Source organism: Opisthorchis viverrini (assembly GCF_000715545.1).
Source record: "Opisthorchis viverrini unplaced genomic scaffold opera_v5_141, whole genome shotgun sequence".
NCBI classification, from domain to species: Eukaryota; Metazoa; Platyhelminthes; class Trematoda; order Opisthorchiida; family Opisthorchiidae; genus Opisthorchis; species Opisthorchis viverrini.
The window spans coordinates 1,007,861-1,031,648 of record NW_008751798.1 but is presented as its reverse complement, the minus strand read 5'-3'; the positions used below and the strand labels follow the sequence as shown (position 1 = coordinate 1,031,648).

General features: G+C 44.0%; 2 protein-coding genes across 2 annotated transcripts in view; both read left to right on the top strand.

Moving 5' to 3' along the window:
- T265_14099 (hypothetical protein) overlaps positions 1-1,401 on the top strand; it is a gene marked incomplete at both ends in the record, with an annotated part of 56,140 nt that extends 54,739 nt beyond the window's left edge. The window contains one exon of the mRNA XM_009172021.1: positions 706-1,401. Within this exon, the coding sequence (XP_009170285.1) occupies positions 706-1,244 (539 nt within the window). The remainder of the gene's footprint in view (positions 1-705) is intronic.
- A 20,504-nt stretch (positions 1,402-21,905) lies between these two features.
- T265_14098 (hypothetical protein) lies at positions 21,906-22,943 on the top strand (the record flags this gene model as incomplete). The annotated part of the gene is made up of 1 exon (XM_009172020.1): positions 21,906-22,943. A coding segment is annotated over one exon (1,038 nt), but the record flags the coding sequence as incomplete, so codon positions are not given.
- Positions 22,944-23,788: the final 845 nt, after the last annotated feature.

Below are 23,788 nucleotides of genomic sequence, written 5' to 3'. Positions count from 1 at the left end.
ACAACGATAACGTTCTTCTACGCAACAAGTCGCGTCATTAAACCGCCAAAAAACCCACTAAATACATCATCTGTGGCTTTTTATGTCAGTTACGGAAAATTTTCGTCGTCAATTGTTTACTCTTCAGCTGGATTTTCGTGTGTTCCGGATGTCAACCCTCAACGTCCAAATGTAGTCAGCAGGACAAGCCTTATGATTATCTTCCGTCGCTCATTGGTGGTTAAATAACACTCTATGAATATCGTTGCCTCCTTTTTCGCGAACTGCTACTTCTCCATCCTGTCTTCATCGGACTGAAATCTATGAGCTCGAGATAGCTCAGTGGTTAAGGCGCCAGCTTACGGACGTGATTCGAACCCAACCTCAGCATCTCGACTGTTCCTGCCTAGGCTTGAACAATCTGGCAGTATTTCTCATGCCTCCTTCCGTTGGCAGGCAGCTAGGCGCGGAAACCGTACTACAGCTGAACGACTGAAACCCATCTGATAAATTGATGGGGCTAAATCCTCGGCGTAGTTGCTAAATCCATAACTACCAAATGCTTGACGCTAGTGTCGTTAACACGTCTAATTCCAAACCCCACTCACCCATGCACCCCTAAAGCTGTTTTTCGTAGGTCGGTTCATTTTTACACTAAGGCCTCGACAACAAACTTAGAGTTGTCCTTCGGTTGTTTTCACATCCCATCTTCCTCGCCCGTTTCAGAAAAGTCCAGATATCACGGCACCTTGTTGGATTTCTCCGAATCAGACGAGTCCGACGTTGTGTCCCCATTGGCTGAGCTGGCAGAAGAGCCTGCTAAACCGACCTCGATCTCCACGACCACAACTGTCAGAACAAAAAACCACAAACCCACGAGGCGTGTACGCATTCAGCCACAGAAGTCCCAAAGGATGACTCGTGGCAGTTCCTCCTCCGCTGGAAGCGAATATCACGATTTGGAACAACACGAAGAAATAGGCGGCGATGAAGAGAAGGACAAAGAGAACACTCTTGCTGTGACTCCCCTCCAAAACCGCAGACTTTCTGCGGAGCCGCCCGATTCGCAGTCACGCGTATCGACGTCTGTAGACAATGGACAGATGCGCGCTCCTAACGTCATTCCGAAGCCAGGGCGAAACACCCAGTCCAAGCGTCGCTCCCCTCAATCGTTAACACGCAATGCGAGAGATTCCTCAACCATGGCAGCATCACCCACTCCAATTCAATCCGCAAACACTCGTCGGAACGTGCGCAGAAAGTGACACTTGATAAACTTGTTCTCTCAACGTTCTTATCAGATTGCGCTTGATGTATTTTTGTGAATCCTTTGTGAATGATATTGATGTAATCGATTGTTCTAGTATTGTAATTTTTTCAAACCAAGTGTCACTTTCAGTCGAGCGGCGGACCAGCAACTGTCCATTGTCGTTTTAAACCGAGCATGTATAGGATAGCGCAAGCTGACGTCTGGTGTTCAAATGGGATATCTTCAAAAACCTTTTCCATATGAGGCGTTCTGATGCAATTCCATGTCTTATCTTCAATGGAGATGTCGTTCTGTAATTGAAGCTAATTTATGCTGAAGAGCCATGAAGTACTGTACAGCTGTGTCATCATCCGCAGTACGCATCTCCCGATACCCCATGGGATTTCGAAACTGACCTTCTGGCTACTAGTTGAACACTTCAACCGTTCGGTCACGAGCTACTGCCCAGCAGGGTGGTTATATCGCGCTTAGGGCATAGTGGAATCTCCACGGAAAATTCCTAAACCTCCTCACACTCGCGGGCTAGTATAGCGCACTTGGGATCAAATGGCATCTCCTCACGACAGAGCGTATATCACAAGTCATGATAGGACTTGAACAAGGGAGCGTTGTACTGCATGTAAGGCGTTCGCGTATTTGAAATCCGAAGTTGACTTGGTTACTTCCGATCTTCCAGAATCTTCTCTGACACATCATGGATGGCAATAGCGGGGACAGTTGCGAAGCCGTCAAGTGGCATATATCTAGGACCCGGGTCCCCACGGTCACATTGTTGGAATAGTATATGCTGGTTCGGCCTGGACGGGCAGTTGAGCACATTCAGTGCTGTTTCGATCTAGCGGACTGAAGTTTCAGCCGGAGTGGACCTGCAGACTACCGGTATTTATGGAACCCGTGGTTCAGTGTAATTCTATCAGGGGCGTCATTTAAATCCGTTGACTAAAGTCCAACACCAACTCGTCACGGCGTGTTTTACAGAAAGCGGGATTTATGTATTTGTTTGAGTCCATTCATTGCAAGTTGCTAACATATCGCCGTCCTGGAATCAAACGATTGTTTCATCCGTTTTTACTTTATGCTACTGTTGTTCACTCATCCATGTTCGACCAGTGGTTTACGTGCAAACGGCTGGCTGATAAATCCAATTCACAGAAAATAGTGGGCGGTATAATTTTGTTGAGTTTCGGATCACGAACTAAGAGTCGAAGTGGCGTCCTGTAAATTCTGTTCACCACTCGTTTGAAGCGATATCTCTTACGGGACGAAAATCTTAGATTCTCATAAGGAATTCCGGATTCCTAAAACTTTTAAATTGTCCTTTAAGAGGAAACCTGATAAACGCAATGGTTCATCATCATCATCGACAGTATGACATCAGTGTTCAACGCCGATGCTTCACTGCCGTACATCCCAATTGCGATCGTATTCACAGAGACGGGATGCTCGAAAGCAGAACTCAATAGAAAGTGAATAACCACGTGTGTCCGTCTAATGTATATATATGCCCATACTTTTTCTGAAGGTTAAAAGACAGTTGGAGACACGATGTCAATCCCCCGACAATCGTTTTCTGCGTGGCGGGCACGGAGGTAGAAATCAGTATTCTAACATTTCGATGAAACGGAGAGCCTGTTTTATCAGACAGATCCAGAACCAGTGGGACTCCAGGCTTGTGTGAAGGGGATCAAAACTACACCTCGAAATCCATAGTACATAGATAATTCCCTAATTTAATCACGACGGCGCTATAAAAGGCTTGACCAGGCAGTTTCACATGAATATGAAAGCTCAAACACCGCATGTTTTTGAGAACAGCCAGGGTGGTGTTTTCAAAATGGGCCTCTTCACAAGGCTCAAGGAACTCCTTGAAAACGATAACTCTGATGGAATAGTGTTTTCATAATATCCATGACCAGCGCAGGGTTAAAAGTACAGGAAACTTGCGGTCATTTCCCAGTATAGGTTGCATTTTCTCACTGAATTTTTTTCGAATTATAGAACTCCGACCCAAAGTACTCCGCTAGATTAGCTCTACTGACAGGATGAAATCTTCAAGCCACCATCAACTACGTTCAGTAGTTTCAGTATGTTTGTTTCTGGTGGCAGTTGGAAATCATTCAGACAGTTTATTTCGGTTATGGAGTAGCTGCCACGAAACAATGCAAAGGAATATATCAGTCAGCGTGAGTAGGACTGTACGGCTGTCATAACAGTAGATTCTTTGTTTGGGGACAATGAATTGACAAGATTATAGGACTGCACAATTGTTCGAGTTCTGTCTGTTGGGTCATGGGTTACCATGGTGTGTTGAGCATTTTTGGTACACGGTCGACACGTCACTTCCTAAACTGGAACTTAAAGTACTCAGAGTGGTATAGATCAGCCACAAAACATCCTTCTGTCTGCCAAAGTGCAACAATGCTTTTTCCGGAGAATCTAGGCACGGTTGGGGAAAATGTGCGCTTCAGGCGTCATCCGTTTTTTTCTCACACATCACTCATCTTCCGCACCGCATCAAACTCGCTAGTCTGAGACTTTCACACCGTAAGCGAAATTTGCGAAAGCGAGCAATGTCCTGGGAAAGATACCATGACACATGGTCTGAATGTTCAAGATGTCGGGTTCGAAAATATCTGTGTTGGGTCCCAGCTTATTTAGGTGTGAGGGCACTTTGAGGTAAGGCTGCTTATTGCGTTCTCACTTGCGAACTTGCAACGAGTTACGGTCTCTGGTGAAAAGCGTTTACTTGTCCACGATGTATGTTTTAGATACCCCCTTCATTGATCTGAGAGTACCCCGTTATGGAGGTTTGCCAGCAAACAGTCAGAAGGACTGGTGGATACGCGACTGAAGATATAGCACTAAAAAACGATTGGATTGCGATAAAAAGTTGGATTTGGGATCGCCATACTCAACTACTTTTCCTGTTGTTCTCTGGACTGCTGTTCGAGACTCAACGAACATATTACCTGAAACCGTCTCCGAATATGTGTAACGTTGCGAACTAGGTATACTGCTAGCGAATATACACTCATTTGCAAACTAATGTCTTTTTTTCGAGAGACTCACCTGGAACCCAGCTGAATTTCTTGTTTATGATGTTCTCAGGCAACTGAATGTGCTGCACCAGACCGCCTTATGTTTCAGTCGCTACGACTGCGCCTACCTGATGAGCCCCAAAAAGAGCGAAACCGGTCGTGGGCTGTCGACGGATTTTCAGCAACCTTATGAGTAGTATATTACATAGGTATACTTCTGTTTTGTGAGCAACACGTATGTGGAGCCTGGAAAAAGATAGGTATGCTGAACCCCCACACACGAACATCCGAGTTTCGGGAAGACTTCGTTTGTCACTCACGTAACAATTTTATCGGTGATCGCAGGAACGCCCCCATGTAAGGTGAGGCTCTGGTAGGCAGCGTGAGACAGTCGGTCACGAATATTTGTCGTATAATGCTGATGTGGACACTCACAAGCTAAGTGTCTGTTACCGTCGTTTGGACTTTTGAGTGAATGTGCTCCTTTATAATTTCTTCGATATCCATTTTTCTCCGTTAAAGCTCGGATGTTTTGAATGACGCCGTGATCACAGCACTTTGGGAACAGCGGTTCTCGTCTGATCAGCAATGTTGTACGAAATAATGTGAATAGCGTCTATTGTATTCGCTTTGTTTCCTACCTTTACCAGCCACCAGCTTCTTGCATATGCTTCTATGTCAACGAAACTGGAGCTAAAACTTTCATTAGCACATTATCAGAGTATAATTTGGTCATCGTGTTCAAGATAGTGCGTCCAGCCAGTTCAAGAACACACCATGTTAAATTTAAAGGTAACATTCGCTCTGCAAGCGCATCAACTGAAGAAAGTTAGCCACGGTTGAGGCCAGTCTAGTCTACACCGGGGTTTTGAAATTGCTCAAGATGAAGCAATAATCTAACTTGACGCAACAATCAAGGTGGATTGGCTTGTGATATGTCGGAATAGCAGGCGCAGTAGCGAAGACAGAACTTCCCACACAACTTAAGGCTTAGTCTTAGTCCCACCCACATCACAGGAGGTCTCAAGGCTTTGGACGATGTAGGTTGTTTGTATAACAATTAGAGTCCTTGGTTAATAAATAGTCACTAATTGAAAGAAGGATTCCTTAATCAGCGACACTATTTTTGTCTATCCCGATACAATGATAGACAGTATCACTGGCGCAGATATCAGGGTATAACGACGCCACAGTGAAAGTCATCAGACCTGGTTAGAATTCACTTGACGCATTCCTCAGAATCTTGATGATGTTTTGGAAATAACGTTTGTTTTTATTTCTGTAATATCGAAGTTAATTTTGACAGACTGTCAGAATATTTGAAGATTTCCCTTAGCCATCCGGAAATTTCAACTCTGTTAGTCTTCTCTACTGCAAGACATCTTTCCCTAGAAAATCTCTTGTGTTCAAATTCTGCTTTCTGGACACGAAGTTTTTTCTTTACTCAGGCGAAAGATGATCGGGAAGACTCTCATGCACCGTCTTGTTTCCATTAAAAATTTGTGGGCTTGAGATGGATAGACAAAGTACCTGTCTTGATTAGCATAGAAAAAGAAATTCACAAGACGGCATCCCTGCCGATCATGTTCGGACAATTAATCAGCTATTTTCTAAGCGAATCTCCTACCAGTAACTGTTCCCTCAGCAGCATTTTTGCCATTCAGGTGCTGTCAGAACATCACAAACTTCTCGGGAGTCCCTGGAACCCATGAGAAGACTTAAGGGTATTTGTAGAGTGTTCCTAGTATTGGGCAGAACTCAAAATTGGATTTTTCTTTGGACTCTAACGAAAGTCGCCATTCAACGTCCCGAAGAGCGTGAATAGAAGATACTAGTGTGCTAAGGGTGTGAAGGATGCATACACGCTGAAATAGAGAAGAAACGTGATGCGGTCAGTGATACAGTTCATGATGCTCAACTTTGACGGTGTTTTGTTACCGGTGTTATTCGAACAACCGATTGAGAACATAACGAAAAAAGCATTGCTGGACCAAACTTCTGAATCGATAGGCGCAGCTCCAGCTAACGATGTCTTATCTATACAATCCCGGCCGAAGTTTGCAAGCACGTCAGCTTGAAGGAGGCACCTTGCGAGTGTAATGGTCGTTGACTGCAAAGTTTGTCATTTTAAGTGTTGAATTCTGAATTCCATTCACTTTAGCATTGAGTACCATCGCGTGAGAAGTACCAAGCGATGTACCTCTTTCTATAGCGAGCTTCAAATTCTTCTGAAATTCACTCAAAATTCTGCCGTCTTAGTTGCGGTCAGCCTGTAACTAGAAGCTTTGATTCACATGCAATTTTAAAGTCTAAAAACAACGTAGTGGAACAAGATGTAATCCAGCGCTTCGATTGCCGTGGGGCACCTTACTTGTATAACTAAACAGCCGCACGCTTTCAGTCATGAGGAATGCGGAAAATCGAACCAAACCAAATGCGTATTCATACGATCATGCATTCAGATTACAGTAAGATTATGTTAACGCCATCAAGCTTTAAAAATGGGCTGATCAGTGATCTTATTGTTGCGATCTATGCACAGTATATTGTGTTGACAGATATTACATACGAAACCCTACCGGTTACATCAGTCTTGCAAGATTACACACAACTTACACAACTGCAATGCGAAAGATATTCCAAGCTACACTTCAGTGGTATGGTTGTAACTGCCAGTTTCGCGTTTAACAATTTCGAGCCCATTGGTATGGAAAATCGTCGTTTACCTGAGTAGAATGCCAAGACAATAAATTCCTGTTCTTTATCGTCTACTTCTGCAAGCTTAACTCTTTAGCATTAGGTGAATAAGAACGGAATAACAATCCTCTGAGGGCCCCAGTCGAACCGCTAAGCAGCTCCCTTTCCATGACCACCATTTGCATGTTTTTGGCGGTTAGCTTCAGAATAGAGGAAAACCACTGAGACTTGTTTGTGCCAGATCAAAACTCAAATAAGATGATACTTTGAGAATTCAAGCCCTTGCTACCGGATCCAACGCGAGAGGCCAAAGCCGATTGAAAGCAGCTAGACTTACTGCACTCCTGGTCCATGTTTTAGGTGTGGCAATGTTGTAAGAAGTTGGCAACCAACTGGCTGTTGACATAACCAAAGTTTTTTATCGTCGGATTATGTAATTCGGTGGGGATGAATCGATGAGGTGACGAATTTTCGCCAAGGTATTCTAGTGTTGATAACTCCTACACAAGATTTCCAGTTTGAGTGCACAATGGGTTGAAATTATCTGCTCAATGGTGCATAGATCTGATCCGCCCCGGTTGGCCACTTAATATAAGAAATTCATTACGTAGTTAAGGAAAGGGGCCGCAAGGGAACTCGCAACACGTCTCCCTGGGATACAATACACCGTCCTCGAGGAGTTGAGAGCACCTACTTCGATGTCTTTCATCAAACCTGGCCTAATCGCTGTTCGGTAGCACCGTACAACTGTGATAGACGTCAGTAGAGTCTCGAATAGGCGCGGAGTGACTGTGTGGAGTGGGAAGATGCAGAATTCTGGTGCCGATGAAATTCCCTCACCACAGACTCAGCCTATGTGCAGTTGGTTGGGATGTCGACTTTTTGGTCCACCAACCGATAATCATCTCTTATCGAGGGATCTGCTTTCCTCAATCCACCAGAGCTGTTTCTGGTCCGGGGCTTTCTAAGATCACAGTCAGTGACTTGTGTTTGCTTGCCACTGTGGGCTCTCTGCGTATTTATGACACTTTTATGCGTGGCACATGGCGTTGAATGTACATTTCTGCCATTTAATCTCACACTAGACCCAGTGTGACGGACACTTTGAGCCTGATGTGCGAGTCTTGACTGGGCTAGCGCGTACTGCGGCTTGAAGTGCATTCAACATTGTTTGTCCTTTCTTCAGTGTTTGGTCTTTACACGCGTGTTTCCATACTAAAACTTACATACGTTGGCATTCGTCTCATATGAGTGGAACTGTTTGTGGCATGAATTCGAATGAGACGTTTCTATCTTTCCTCTCATATTCTCCTGTTATCCTTTCGCATTCGTCGCTCGCATTCACTTTTTGTGTTTGTGACCATGCTCTTCAAAAATAAATGAGTTTTAGTAAGTAGGTAAGTGAGTATTGGAAATATCAGTATTTCAGAATAACCGTTTAATTGTTAAACTATTATCAAAGTTAATTTTGCAAATATTTGAATTTTGAATTTTCGAGGCATTTCCGCCACATCGCACATTGTTCTAAAAGAACCGCGCTTCTCTCCCATTGGCTAGTTGCACTTAGTGTGCCGACGCATTTATCGTTCTCCGAAGTCGTTCAAAATATGCAAATTTGCCTTTGGTTGGGGTAATAAGCTCTCTCCTCCAAAGGTTGGATCTTCTCGCTGCGCTAGGAGTGGTTGGGCTCGCTTCGTAGCTACGGACTTGTGCGCTCGTTCCCACACCACCTGTGGCTGCTAATCCTACCCTTCCAGATTCTAACAGCAAGTGAGTAAGGGAGTAAGTATGCATGTCAATAGGTGAGCAGTTAAATGAGTAGGTATTTGAGTGATTAAGTGGGTTCGTGATCAAGTAAGTGAGAGATTATATGAGTGGTTACCTGTTGTATCTTGCGGTGGCCGTCTATGGGGCCTGCTCTGAGCAAGTGAGTAAGGGAGTAAGTATGCATGTCAATAGGTGAGCAGTTAAATGAGTAGGTATTTGAGTGATTAAGTGGGTTCGTGATCAAGTAAGTGAGAGATTATATGAGTGGTTACCTGTTGTATCTTGCGGTGGCCGTCTATGGGTTACGCCTGCTCTGGGCCTGCTGGACTACGCGATAGGGAGAAGACAGAGAACTGGGGACACGGCTATATTGTCAGGACAAAACATGCAGAGCGTATGCATAAATACATAGGATGACTAATTGGCCAAATATGGTCGTTCACTTGTTCGTTCCGTACAGCCAGACTACGCGATAGGGAGAAGACAGAGAACTGCGGACACGGCTGTATTGCCAGGACAAAACATACAGAGCGTCTGCGTAAATATATACAGAAAGACTAATTGGCCAAATATGCTCGTTCACTTGTTCGCTCCGTACAGCCAATGGTGATGTTCCGGTCGTGAACATTCTCAGGCCCACTAGGCTGGTCGTGTGTTGCTAAGCCGTGTTTGGTGCGAGCCGCCGACTCACCTACTTTCCGGACGCGTCATACCGATGTTGACCTTGGGGATGCTTCACTCTCTGCACGTGTGCTTTTTCTTCTACCTGGGCGCGCCCTGACATTACCTATGCTAGTGCTTTATTGATTAAAGAAAATAAGTAAACATCTAAGCGCTTGGCTTTGTGGTAGGTTCAGAATTCGCCCGATCACTGCTCTCCTTCGGTATCTCCTTGCACCTGCACCTGCAACTGACAGACTTTTTTCTTGATGGTTTCAGCGCTGCTGGAGGAAAATGTTTGGAGTATTGTCAATCACAATGGCTAAGTCCGATTTTCAACTGCCATCTCAGTAGTTAGCTAACTTTAGTCATTAGTTATACCACCTGTCACAAAGTAACGTCTGATTACCTCCGAAAAGGCGTGAGGAACGAGATTTTTGGTGACTGCCTAATCCACCAGTGCACAGTACCTATTAACTTGTGGTTATGGTGTGAGCTAAATGATTTGGAGCTGCAGCATCTGAGGTGGCGGGTATCTAATGGGAGCGCCAGAGGTCAATCTTGATAGGGAAACTTGCCCCGCTCAAGCGTTAGTAGCAGCCCAATGTTCAAGGAATTCACATTTTTGTTCAACAGTCTGGTTGGTTTTCTTCGCATCATTCGTGTGTTTTCCTAACTGGCAAGCCACATTTGTGTCTCTGACAAGAAAACACGTAAGAATGCGGGCTGGTGGATCGATGGGACAGCATAGTGCATAATTTAAAAGCACACAGTATCTGACTGGATAGACTTGTATTGGACATTCGGTGTATTGTTCCACGAGATGTTAACTCAAAACTCCGTAACATATACCGGAAGTTTTTCCAATCGCACGGGCTGTCAACTGCAAACCTGAGCAGCTAACTTGCACTGTTTTCGAAATCATCAATCAATTCCAATTGGGAAGAGCGCTTGAGATTCTAATTGTACATGGAACTAGCGCAACTAGCAATAAAATATGGAATAAGGTTAAACGGGTTATACACTCATCTGCGAATTAAGATCCTAATTACGGAGGACTCTTGCATATTATTCCCCGACCGAATGTGTTTCAGAATTCAGTTGGAACTATTGTAAGACCTCGAAGTAAGCTACAGTGATAATCATAAATTTGATGAAAACCCAGGATAGCCCATTTCCGTTTTCGTCCTTCTAGGGGCTCATCAGATAGATCTGTTCTCGAAATTCCATCAACACGTCCGCCGTCGGTATCAATCCTCAATAAGAGCTTATCGCAATATTCATACACACTGATGTTTAAGTGATAAATAAGCTTGATGGAGATTCGGGGGCTAGGCTCATCTGATGAACATCAAGGAGGATGGAACAGGGCTCTGCTCTGATCTCATCCACTTTGTAAGCATTAATAAATAACACATCTTAGTAACCGTCCATTACCTCGCACTACTTTGTTCATGTTTACCAAGTAAAACAATATGCTTTCATGTTATCTGTTTAAAAACACCAAGCAGACCTAAACCGGCAATGGTGGCACTGGTACTGGATAATGCCGAAACCAAAGCGCATACTTAATTGGAGCCTCTGAAATTTCGCTCATTTGGGAACTCATTGAGAACAAAAGGCATGGGACAAAAAAACAATTGCCTTTTCGCTGGCAGCTTTTCTAGGGACAGCTGCTTCCCTCAGTCCGCTCACCAATTCCATGATAAGATTTCATTGGAAAAGGAAAGTGAAGAGTCAGACGGATGGGACCTTGTGGTTGGTTAGTTACTAAATTGTGTCGGAAAGAGTTTCTACTCTAAATACACCCGATTGGTTGAACTGAGAATTATCGCCGAGTGCAACTGTGAGTGTGCCCTCGAAAGGCATGCTGTTTCATTTATGTTTTTGTCATTTCAAAGGCTCAGACAAACTCGTCGATCTGGTACAAACTTAATCCGTTTTCGCCTTCATTGTCGGATGACGCTGGTCGACACTGCCATGTTGGCACAAAGTACACATGCATTTTATCCCAGTTACCAGTGAAGTCATATTCGAGGTATGATATCACTTTATTTCCCATTTCTGTCTTCATATCTTTAACACCGCCCTTAAAAGTTATCCAACCAATTGTCTTTTGACGGCGTTATCAGCTCGACGATGGCCACCATTTTCGCTATGCGTGAAAACGAGGCCTAAAACTCCTATGGAGGCCATACTTTTCACACAAAATCAGCGAATTTACTGAGGCATCCTTTTGGAATCTCTTGAAGTTGAATCAGGGTATGATTATCCAAGCTGTGAACTTGAATCACCACTCGTTTACTGGTTATCTGTTCTTCCGAATTTCGGCCTTCATTCAGTGGGGTTGTACCTAGTTGTACCGAGCATCATATCCCAGAAAAACTAGTGCTCCAATTATCCCACCAGTGCACTTCATAAAGATGCAAATAGTACGGTTATACAAGTGACCTCTGAGTCCATTCAAGTTATTCCTACCCCTTCCATTTACTTCCTATTGCTCCCCATGTTTTACGTTCAGCAACGTGTCGGGGTGCGTGTGGGAGTGTATATAAGTGTCCAAAGTGAGTCTGAGGTTGCAGACCGTTGGAATTGTTCACTGCCAGGAGCTCCGGAGAAAGATAAGTAGACCTACAGTCTATTTGCAGTGCACTATTTATAGGGTTACTGAAAATTTGTGGACAGCCCACGACCGGTTTCGCCCTTCTTGTGCAGCACATACAATTGCCTGGAAGCAACACAAGCGAGAGACTCAGCTGGGTTACAGGTGGGTCTCTCGAAAAACCAAGTTAGTTGGCAAATGAGTGTAATTCGCTAGACCGACAGTCCTTTAGGCCATAGTCAACGCTTTAGATTTTTGGAATGAAGAAACGACTTGTCACGGCGGAGTTATTTCTCAAACAAGAAAAGTTTAGAATTAACAAAACAAACGGATTTGAGGAGGCAGTTAGCTTGAAGATAATTCAGTCTGGGTGAACCCAAAGATATTTGCCCAGTGAGCTTCCTATTCCCCCATTTGGGACTTAACTAGTTAACCTGCTCTTGAGTACTGCTGTTCAAAGTTGAGGTACAGCTCCTTGGTTGGCTTTCATTTAATCGAAGCTTCAGAGTGGATGCGCTGTTCCAGCGAAATGATGATGCCTAGCGCATAATATCATGGTACTGACTCTGCAAAACATCCTACGGTTCCTCTTTTCTAATAAATTCAGAATTAGGTTGAAAATCGTCGAATTAGCCCTTTTTGCAGGTTTTTCGTGAGTCACTGGGTGATGACAAGATCCCTTTTTTTAAAGCCAGTCATCAAACATATTAACTACACTTTGAGGAACTGAATGATGTCTCCGAAAACCTCAATTGCGGGTGGAAGAGCGTTATACACTTCAGAATCTGGTACTGTGGAAAATTCTCAGGAACCTAATTTAAGTAATCATTGGTTGACAGTGTGGATAAACAGCACAGGCAGGTCATTGTTTTGGTGAACCTAAGTCGTTCAAGTTCGCGGTTTACTAGGTTTCCTTTAAACGGTCTCAAATCAACGGGTCAGTTTCCGTTAGTTGCCTGTCAAATCCCTCAAGATGCTGGTATTCCAAAGATCTTATGACCGAATCACCTGCAACACAACGGTTCCACAGTGTGATTGTTTTCATGATCTACTGGGCATAAAACAGGATCGTTGGGCGAAGGAAACTACTCACAATGTCGCTGAAAACACTTTGACAGCCCACTACCAGAATTGGGGCTGGTCAGGTAGGCTTCATTCATCGCTTCGTGCAGCTGACTGAGCTGCTTCGTACGTTTTTCTTCGACGATGTTAATGAGGTAAAGGTCGGAAAAAAGACTGGCTTTCTATTGAAAGTCCACCAATTAATATAATACTCCATTGGTAGTAGTATCGTTGTATCATGACTATTTGGTCTCTTTTCTACGTTTTCAACTCTGAGATGAGATTTTAGGGATCCTCAGAACAGCGGACGACAGCGAACTTGGAAGATCTCATGTGGGAGTCGAGCCAGGGTCGTCGAAACTGGAATCGACGGTCACATTCAGTTTTCCGTCCGTCTGCTTGCCGCTTCAGAGTTTGTCGAAAGTCATGTGGTCCCAAATTGCGTGTGGTTAGACTAGGGTGATAAGTGCACTTGACGAACCGTGTCGGTTTTTTATCTGTAAGCGTTGTTCATACAATCGATTCAAAAATGATTTCAAAAACATGCACAGGACACATTGTGTTTGACGGGCACCTCCGATGCTGGAAAAGAAAGTTTGGCTGCTTTCTCGTGAACATATCGTGAAGAACGGATATTTCTTTACGCCTAACCGAGAATCACCAGCGGAACGTTTCCCTAGGCTATTGTTGACTATTTAAGTCCCAAAAAGATAAAAAGTGAGCAAAATTTGCTGACGAAACACTGTTCTGATCGCTGTTCCACCAAAAAATATCTCAAGTTCTATCTAAACTGACACCCAATTAGTCAACGTTATCGGTCATGAGATCTTCTGGAGACAACAATCGCATGAAACGGAACTGGAATTTATTATGAACCACTGGCTACAACAAAGCAGCAGTGTGGTACGTCGGCTATGTGAAGCGAACTGGTGACCCTTAGACGCATGAACTAGCCTGAAGCTGAACTTCAACACTAGTCACAAACGGCTACTAATCCGCCTAATTATTGGAGAGAGAGAGAGGTCCATGATGAGCTTTGCAGTAACAAAGCCCTTGGCTTTGTCCAAAATTCATACTAGCCATGTAAGTGCTGCGCAAGTGTGCACTAATCGTCTATCCTTGCTTGTCCCTTTCTGACCAATGCGTTGTATTTTTCCGTTCGATCGATCGAGTGATTTTTACTCAGCAGAGTAGCCTTCGGTATTCTGTCGGATATTTGGACTGTGGTTCACTCTACGTCTTCAGTAGACCAAGTTTCCCTTCCCACAAAATACTACGGTGCGAAGAATGATTAGAACCAGCCCCTAGTGATCCATCGGAGGTGACAGAACATCTACAATCCCGCCTGCCCTACAGCACCTATGATTTAAGACTAATTGGCCTATCATTGCGAGACATTAATACGAAATTTTGATGTTCATTGGTGGACGTCGGGCACACTCTGGTCAGTTGTACGGCACAACTCGTCTGCTTCTTGCCACGCGTGAAACCAATCAGTCAATCAAGAAGTCACTAAACTATCAACCAATCTATCTATCAATTGTTTAGAAGGGCAGACGGTAAAATCTAGAAGGGCATCATTTCCAACCACTACTTCAAAGTCATTCCATGCAAACTACCTCGCTCCGACTGGACTCTGCAGACTAGCAAACAGTACAACTTAGGTCATTCTTTTTCCGGTAAGTCTGCTTTTGGAAACCTCTTCTGTTGCTACTTGACAAACCGAGCACCTAGTGCATTCGCCGTCCCCGGATCTCATATAAGTGCAGTGATGCCCCCAACATACAACCACTTTATTCACCACTTTATCCCTCCCGTCAACAGCAAGGTCCCTACCTAGTATTCTCTAGTTAGAGATCAAGTCAGCTATTGTGGAGAGTTCATCCTGTAAGAGAAGCCTATCTATGCTGAAAAGGTGAGAAGAACTATACAGCTGTTTCATCCATACACTGTTTCAAACCACACAAGCTATGGTTCTGAGATGACGACTGTCGAACACCTGAAGACGTCTCAGTTCCACTGCTCGAATAGGCCAATTCTCACATCTATACAACAAAACAGTCCATACTGTAGCTTAATACATACGTCAGTTGAGATTCAGGGATACACCACTCTGATGCCATAGGTGTCTCGAAGTAGCAAAAGTAAGACGCTCCACAATTTGGAGTGCCTCGCCCTGGATTGCAGGTGGCGTATTGAGTGTTAAGTTATCAGCTCCTGGCGTTTCGTGAATAGTGAAGCGCAGATAACTTATATCTTTGAATTGTCTTACCACAGATAGATAACAAGAATGTCATCCAGCCGAATGCCTGTAACATGGCTGACCCTATTCTTAAAAAGGAGAACTGTAACCTATACCGTTATCTGATGCACTACATCTTCGTCCAACTATCTCCCTTTGCTACGGAACCTTCAACTTTTGTCACCCAATGACCAACTTTGGCCGTTTCTCTTTTGTATGCCTTGTTGTACCGCAATTTGTACAGTGCAGTTCATCTGTCATTTGTCACTCGAATCGGACCTAATTCATCCAATTGACCGTATAATTTAGTGCGTGCCATCGAAACAACACGAATTCGTGGCAAACGCGCCAGCGTAGTGTTGAATTTCATGTTACGCAGTCACACCACACAATCTATGGATCCGACCAACGACTCAAATTCGGCATCGATAAACCACACAGGGTCTTATCGATTCCCTCATTTTGATGGGTATGCCCAAAACATGTGGCTAGGCCCAGGTCGAACTAATAGTGCAGGCTGATGGTGAAGGTGAGTTTGGTAGTCTGAAATCACGGTAGAATAATACGCGCACATATCACCTAGAACCACGTTACTCCATGGAATACACAAAGCCAACAATCTTTGTAAGAACAATTTTGCCTTCCTGGGTCAATGGTACTCAGGATGAGCGACGACATCCACCGTATCAACAAAATCTATTAGTGGGATAGCAGTCCTGAGGAATTCATTGAAATGCAAGAAGCACTGGAAACTGAACGATCTTTTTCAAACACCTCGTTGTTTTCCCAAAAGATAAACAGCTGGATCTGCCGACCATTCCTAAAACAGGTGAAATGTATACAAATGATGTAAAGGTAGCTACATGAAGGACAATAATCCAACCGCAAGTTTTCTAAAAAGCTATGGCGAGAGTGAAACAAAGTAAAACCGGTTACCTCAATTTGCGGACATGAGCCATGATTTCCTGCACCAGAATGTCGAATCCACTGAGGACTAAACCCAAGCCCGCCAAACTGTCGTCAACGTGTGACTTTAGCCGGTCATAAGGAATAGCATGAAGAGGGGAATATTTTTAGTTTCCCACTTCAAAGTTCTTCGGTATATTCGTGTTCAAACAATTATTCACGGAGAACCATATGCAGATAGGTTCATCAGCCTATCACCAGTCACGGTGAGTAGCTATTCAGGATTCTCCGCACTAACCGATCACGTACAGGAAATATAGTCCAGAAAAAAAGTTTCCACAATTGAGTTTATCGCATCATTTCCAGTTTAATTTTTCCAAGGCGTTGTCTCCATCCAAGATCTTCTAGCTGCAACAGCTTTTCAGTCTCTCGGTGACGCACCATCCGAAGGAGGCCTAAGAGCTGATATACTGTTCAAGCCCGGACATAAGAGATGCTGGGGTCGAGTTCGAAATATGGTCTTTCGGGTTAGTAAGTCTGTGCCCTAATCAGTGAGCTATTTTGATCTCCTTCCAGACTGGCTATCTGGATGTTGAAAGTATGGTCATTTACGATTCTTGACCATGTAACACATCTCTTACTTCCATATATAAAGAAACTAACATGACGCAGAACTGTTCTCTCCTGGTATTGCTTTCAACAGCGATTACAACATAATACGTCGAGGAATTACATGACTACTACCTGCGGGATGTGTCACGCGTTGTGGTCTTGTGATCTATGGACTGCAAACCTTTCTGGATTGAATTTCGGTGGTGTAATCGGTGTTGTTTTAACTAATCTCCTAATCATACAACTACATCTAATTACTTTTAGCAACATTTTGGGCTAAGACTATTTTTTTCCAAGTCAAATTTGTCCCACTGCAGTGTAAACTTTTGTCAACTTAAAGTACGGGGTTCCCGTGACCCCGTCTGTGCTTGGCTGGAGACGTTGCGAGCAATGGCGGCTAATCGATGTCAATGGCATTCGTGCTGGGCTTTTAATATAATTATATATATATATATATATATATATATATGTACATATAACCAGACGAATCTTATGGTTGCACGGCACTGAAGCATCAGTGCCAGCACTGATGTTGCTGTCTTTGATGATGATGATGACATTATGGGCAAAACCATCAGATATACACTGACCTGACGACGAGATCCCGAAAACATTAACGTTCGTCGCTGCGTTCTCGTTGAAGCTATGAGCATAATCAAGTAATTATGGGAACGCAAAGATCCATCGGTGATTAAGGAGCTAAATTGTTATTTGGGCCTCAACATCAGAGTTGAGGAGACGGGTACGTCAATCGAATTCCTTGAGGGATGCATTGAACTCGGTCAATACCTGAAAATCTATCGGAATCAACCACGTAGAAACCGTATCTGCAACGATGTCTTCTCGCTAAAGCAAAATCCACGCAGCCAGCTTGATTCACTGTGCGCGCAGGCAACCTAGTACCGTTGAATAGCCAACCAAAGACTATACATCGTACGGGGTCTTCCAAAGGCTGAGTGTCAAGACCTCATAGCTTACGTTTAAAGTATTTCAACGAAACAGGCTGGAGACAAAACACCCAGGCTGAACAAAACCCCAAATGAGGAAAAGCCGCAAGCCAAATTCTCAAAAAAATTCAGAGGTAGATAAAACTAGAAATTTTTATCGCTAGGGATGGGATTCCCCTTTTCACGTCGTAGGAATGACAGATTGGCGATTGCAATGCAACTTGAGGACCTATTTGATTTAGTGATTTAGTTACGACTTCCGTGGCCAACTTAGCGCACCTCAAATCCGGTCTTTAGCTGCGGCTATCAGTACAGTCACACTAACACAGATCACATAAGTCTTCTCACTGAGAAACGGCTGGATGCCCTAAGAGTTCAACTAGTCAGTGACAAAGTCTGATAAAGGAGAAGGGACGGAACTTTCTAGCAAGGATAACTACCTAAGAAAGATGATGTAGATGTTGAACGGAACTATTATCCAAAGACATTAGGGGCTGCGTTATAGTCCTAGGAAAGATGTCCCACTAAGACACGTTTCGGATATGTGCACTTCTCCATATCACTTAACTTTCTAATGGTTGGTCGAGATTTCTAGAGAAAGTCATAGCCAAAAATGTCTGAACGTCGTGTCATGACCATTGCAAAGAAGCCAGTCTATCTGAGTCTACATTATAAAGCTAATCTGTTAGCTGGCACCAATCGCCGATTGTTTCAATCCTAACAACGGGCTGCAACTCTGTGATCTTGATTTACAACCAATCCTCAAACACAAGATACCGGTCCTCACTCAGAATAAGTTTGTGTATTCTTTCTCCTGCTGTTTTTCAGTATAATATGTTCAGTAACTTACAAAGAGAATGTGTGAGCATCTCTCTTGCTGTAAATCACTAGACTCAGTCGTTGAGCCAAAAGCTTGACGTGTAGCACATCATTTCCACCGGTCACATTATCAGTCCGAATGAGTCACTTCCCACCGTCAATCGATCACCCAATAGGCGGCTTGACTATGGCCGAAGCAGTCGCATTACAATTTTGAAATCCGGTACTGAAATGTACTCTGCTGTAGGAGCGTGAGTGTGCCCTCGGGCACAAAAATCGATCAACCTAGTCGCTCAACGGCACTCTAGACCATATCACGTCATCCAATCAGGTATCACTTGAGTTGTACCGAACGTGATTCTTCGTCCTCTGGTTTACTAAACAGTCTTAGATGTTTACTTCATTATTAGTCGTATTTAAACCATGAGATACGTACTAATCTGAAGACGAGATTCCAAAAACATTGATGTTATTCACTGTGTTATTGTTAAAACAGCTCGCAAAACCATTTCATGCAAGAGTAAAAAACGAGTACGATCTCGATACTTGACATGATGCGGAAAGTGGTATGTTAACCGAAAAGCATCAAAAACCGAAAGAAAACAAATATTGATAAGGTAATTTGTTTGGAAGAAGCTGCGACGTTTCAGGCAAAATTAGTTCTAAAGAGATTTTGCTGACTCAAAATACATGCGTATCATATTCCAATGAGGCTGATATAAGATGGGAACTATTGATGAAAATGCAACCACGATTATCTGTTTAATGGTACAAGTGATAACTACATCAAGTTCTTGGTAACAGTAGCAGGGACAACTATTTCAAATTACTCCTGTGAGACTACTGTCACCTTGAGTGAGGTAATTTGACTCTGATACTGTCCAAAGTCGCGCCCACTAATGAATTATGTAAAGCCGATTTTTAGTTGATCAGGTGGTTATTGATCCGTTCACCGAGCTTCGCAAATGTTTCGTCACCATTCAAGCAGACGAGATCAGTGCGCATTTGGATGAGTGAATTCAATTCATGCTACAGAGGTACCTCTATAAACAGTAGTTTTCGGCTATTTACTTCCCTTCATTTCTAATGAATGTGTCTATCCGAGGTAGACAAAGTAAACCTTCACTGATGCAAACCACGTAAGTTGGTGGTGTGTCTAAATATTGGTAAACTCATTGCGTTTACTACTAGTGGTTGATCAGGTGGCCGTTTATCTGTTCAAAGAACTCGGCAGTCAGCTTACAAACATTTCGGTACCAACTGAGCAGACATTATCAGTGCACAGTTGGGTGGTCCACGCAATCCACAAAGCTTAACTCTGTTTAACGGTCTGCTTGTCTTTTGTGAACCACCACCATAATCAACATTGACAGCTGTAATACCCGCGTGCTCGTCGTACAGTGGTTGTAGCTGCCGCAGTTTCGTTTACCGATGATAGGGGGTAGGTGGCTGCGCATTGCAGGCGGGAAGTGATAAATTGGTGCATAAATCCAGCACTGTCAGTGGGCTGTCAAGTGAAGGGGTTGGGGTTGGAAAAGGGGCTATGCATTGAAGACAATAGCTTGGATCCACGAGCGCCATTGAGGGCGCGACTGGGCCATGTCTGACAATGCCTCTAGCCATTGATGTGGCCCGTCTCTGGGTCCCCATCCAGGAAGACGGCAGTGATCAGCGCAGCTGGGTTTGCTGGTAACGGTTTTCATACTTCACTGCCAAGTAATTTTTTGACCACCTCTGGGTCTCTTCCACCCTTCATGCGGTTGTGCGAAAAGAGCCCTTCGAAGAATTCGGTCGACTGGCATACGCAACACGTGGCCAAGCCAGCGCAACCTATGCAGTGTGATCAGTTCATCTATCCAGGGTGAGTTGTTTCTCCTGAATACCATTCGACGTACTTCAGAATTGCTGATCCGGTGTTCCCACCAGATTCGGGCAATGCTCCGAAGGCATCGATGGTCAAACACTGAAAGTTTTTTGACGTCCTCGGCGCGCAGCGACCAGGTTTCTGATCCATATAGTAATATGGAGCTTTTTTTGATTTAACGAGGTTAGATATAACTGACATGACAAGAACACTGGTTCTTACAACTGGATTTATTCAACCAACAGCGGTTCTCCATGTTTTGCTCTCAGTTTAGAACCGCTGTGATTTCATGTACGTAAATTTATTATCTTCATCACTATATGACCCAAGAGAGTAATGAAAACGCACAATCGTAGAACATATACCTTTCAAGTATCAATGGGGATTTTTTGAACTATTACATGCTCGAAAAATTATCATGGTCCTAAAGGTCGCAGGCAACACTTCTGAGGAGGTCCCCATGCGACCCGCCGGTGTATTAGGAACTGAGAACTTTCACAACTTCCTTAGAAAACCCAACATCTTGCGTACTACTTAGTGCATACTATGGCTACGTCTTATCCATTGAAAGGATGAAGCGGGAGAGTCCTGCCGCAAAAGACATGGTATTTTCATGCTCCCAAATCCTGCCTGTATTTTAATTCTTCAGAAAGACCAGGATAGTTTGTCTCAGTAATCAAGCCCTCCAGTCTGTTACAGACTAACGGACTAGACTTTTTGTCACGGAGCAATTAATCGGCGAACTAGCTTTTAACTGTTTTGCAGAAGAAGAGTAGAAGAAGAAGAGTAGACAGGAACCGCATTAGGGAAATAGTTCACAGTTCACGTTTTCGGAAAAGTTTGGTAACAATCGGTGGATTTATTGCTGGACAACGTCTCGCTTTTGACGCAAAAGCTTCGGCACAGTCCACCTTTAATACTGGGTGCACGCGACCAGAGTGCGGTGTGATTGTATATGGGACGGAATTTCGCAGATGTCAACGGCGGTAGTGTGATAGTCAGTTATCTGGTTTGAACAACTCGGAAGTATACTATTTGACTTTCTGTCCAAAGTGTAGCGGAGAAACAGCTCATGAGCCGACTTACGGTGAGCAAAGTGAGAGAATTCACCACTTCTTGCAACAACCGTCACATTCATAGTTAGTGCACCTGTCTAGCTGCCTAAGAGATTGAAAAACGAGGTACGATGGAAAACCAATGAGCGGAAAATCGTCGTGCATAGAAACTTTTACGGATTCGTCTTGCTTTCTATGTGGTTGAACTCCCCTCTGAAAGTTCCACAGCTGATTGTGCAACAAAGGCGGCGTACAGCAATCAACCACGTGACCATTGATTTTGTTACCAGCGGCTGGCTCGTTCAAACTGCAGATGCGATTGATCCCCGACCAACCTTAGCAAGAGTTGGCAGGTTAGAACGGGTGGAGAGATATTACACCGAAAATGGCGAAGCTGTCACCAGAACAAATAAATGTACTCTCTGTTCGGGCTTATTATGACAACAAAACGTTTACCAACACAACAGAAATGACCAACTTGCTGAAATACGAGAGTCAACATTTTCGATGTAAAGTTCAACTGGAAATAAGTGAGTGCATTGCGGATCGGTGTTGGAGTGTTGGGCTCGTACAAGCCTGTGACCGAATGTATTTGGAGAATCGATACGGACACAGTGGTAGTTCATTTTGGGAGTTCCATCCCCTTAAAAGTGGTCGACATAAGATGGTTAATGATAGTGATGGTCGTCAATATCCATTCTACAGTCTAACAAGCAGCAAGTTTGAAATACGTCGAGGCGTTGTCTCGGACAGCTTAGTATCGCTCACTTATGAAGATCATTTCTATCCGACAGTGGCTTGGGAACTACCTTATTATGGCGGTGCAAAACTAACCGACGTTATCCGGAAACAAGACTTCTGGGTTTGGTTGGTTGCAATCAAACGTTCTGGAAGTCGTTCAGCATCATGCGATGTATTCAACGCCAAACATGACGAAGTTTATATCCTGAAAACTATGCGATGGCGATATGGTCTGCATATGACATTCGATCCACACCAACCAATTGGTAAGCGACTGCAAAGGATCTACGACGTCCAAGAAGAACAACCGGTTATCCTGGAAAGTAATCGCCCACTACCTCTGTCAGCACTTAGTCCTCCGCACTGTAACGCAGCCCAATCCCTAATATGGTATCCGAACAACCCAACAGACAAACCGAAGCTGCTTGTGCCTCCGAAACAAATCATTGTTCCGTGGGAAACCTGGACCAATGATATGGCTCCGGGGCGTGCTCTGAGCGTGAAGAAGCCAGATCAGTGCAAACTGGTCGGGGAATGGGCCCACGATACGGAAATCGGCATTGATGTGAGCCCGGTGAAAAAATCCGGTGCCAGTCATGTATGGAAACCTGCACCACCGTCGTTAGACGCTACTACGCTATCAACCACGAGGTCTGCACGAACACCTAGCCGTCCGCGAGGCTAGATAATTAATTACTACCTGGATCCAGAATAAAATCAATCACCATGGCCCTCAAGAAAGGCTAGTTTTGAGTGAACACCATAACACATCTTCAGCGAACTTACCCACCTGGTTTTATCTGTGGATGTAAAGAAACGCCCGTTCGCCTGATTCGATCTACCCACTGTGTCCATCTTACCAACCTGTCCAACTATCTTTCCACATCTTACTCGGTCTCACGTCCTTTCCGTTCTTTTATTCTGCCTTGTTGTGAGTCCATACTGAAGCCTGTCTTCATCTGTGTCGTTTGTGTCAACACAACCCATCAACCTGCTTTGGTCTCCTTGAACTTTCCTCTCTCTCTCAGTCCATGGCTGTCCAGTATGCAAGAAAGAAAAAGCTTCCGCGTTTTTATTTTATCAACATTAAATGTTTTCTATGCGGGAGCGTTACTGTTTTACAGCAAGTGGTCCAACAATACCAGTGGGATTTCCATCAGTGTCCTCGAAATGACCTGACGGTCTGAAAACAGGACTCAGGTGAGTTTTTTCAGTGAACCAAGACAACCAAGTTTCAAAATGAGTGTTTGATAACAATGGGGGCTTCAAAAAAGTAGGGTCTGATTGTTCCCCTCCAATGGGAAGTCACATCATCCAACCTCAAAGCAGATTAATGAATCGTGGCTGCTTGGCTGGTATCCATAAGCAAACAAAGTGACCCCTCTACACTTCAGTTAACCATACAGAGCAGTGGTGAAGCCCAGAAGTGCATGCTGGTTTTATCGCTCATTAAGACGGTGAGGATAATCAGCGGCAACCAACATCAATATGATAACAGTGAAAATGAGGACTGATGAGGGGCGGAAT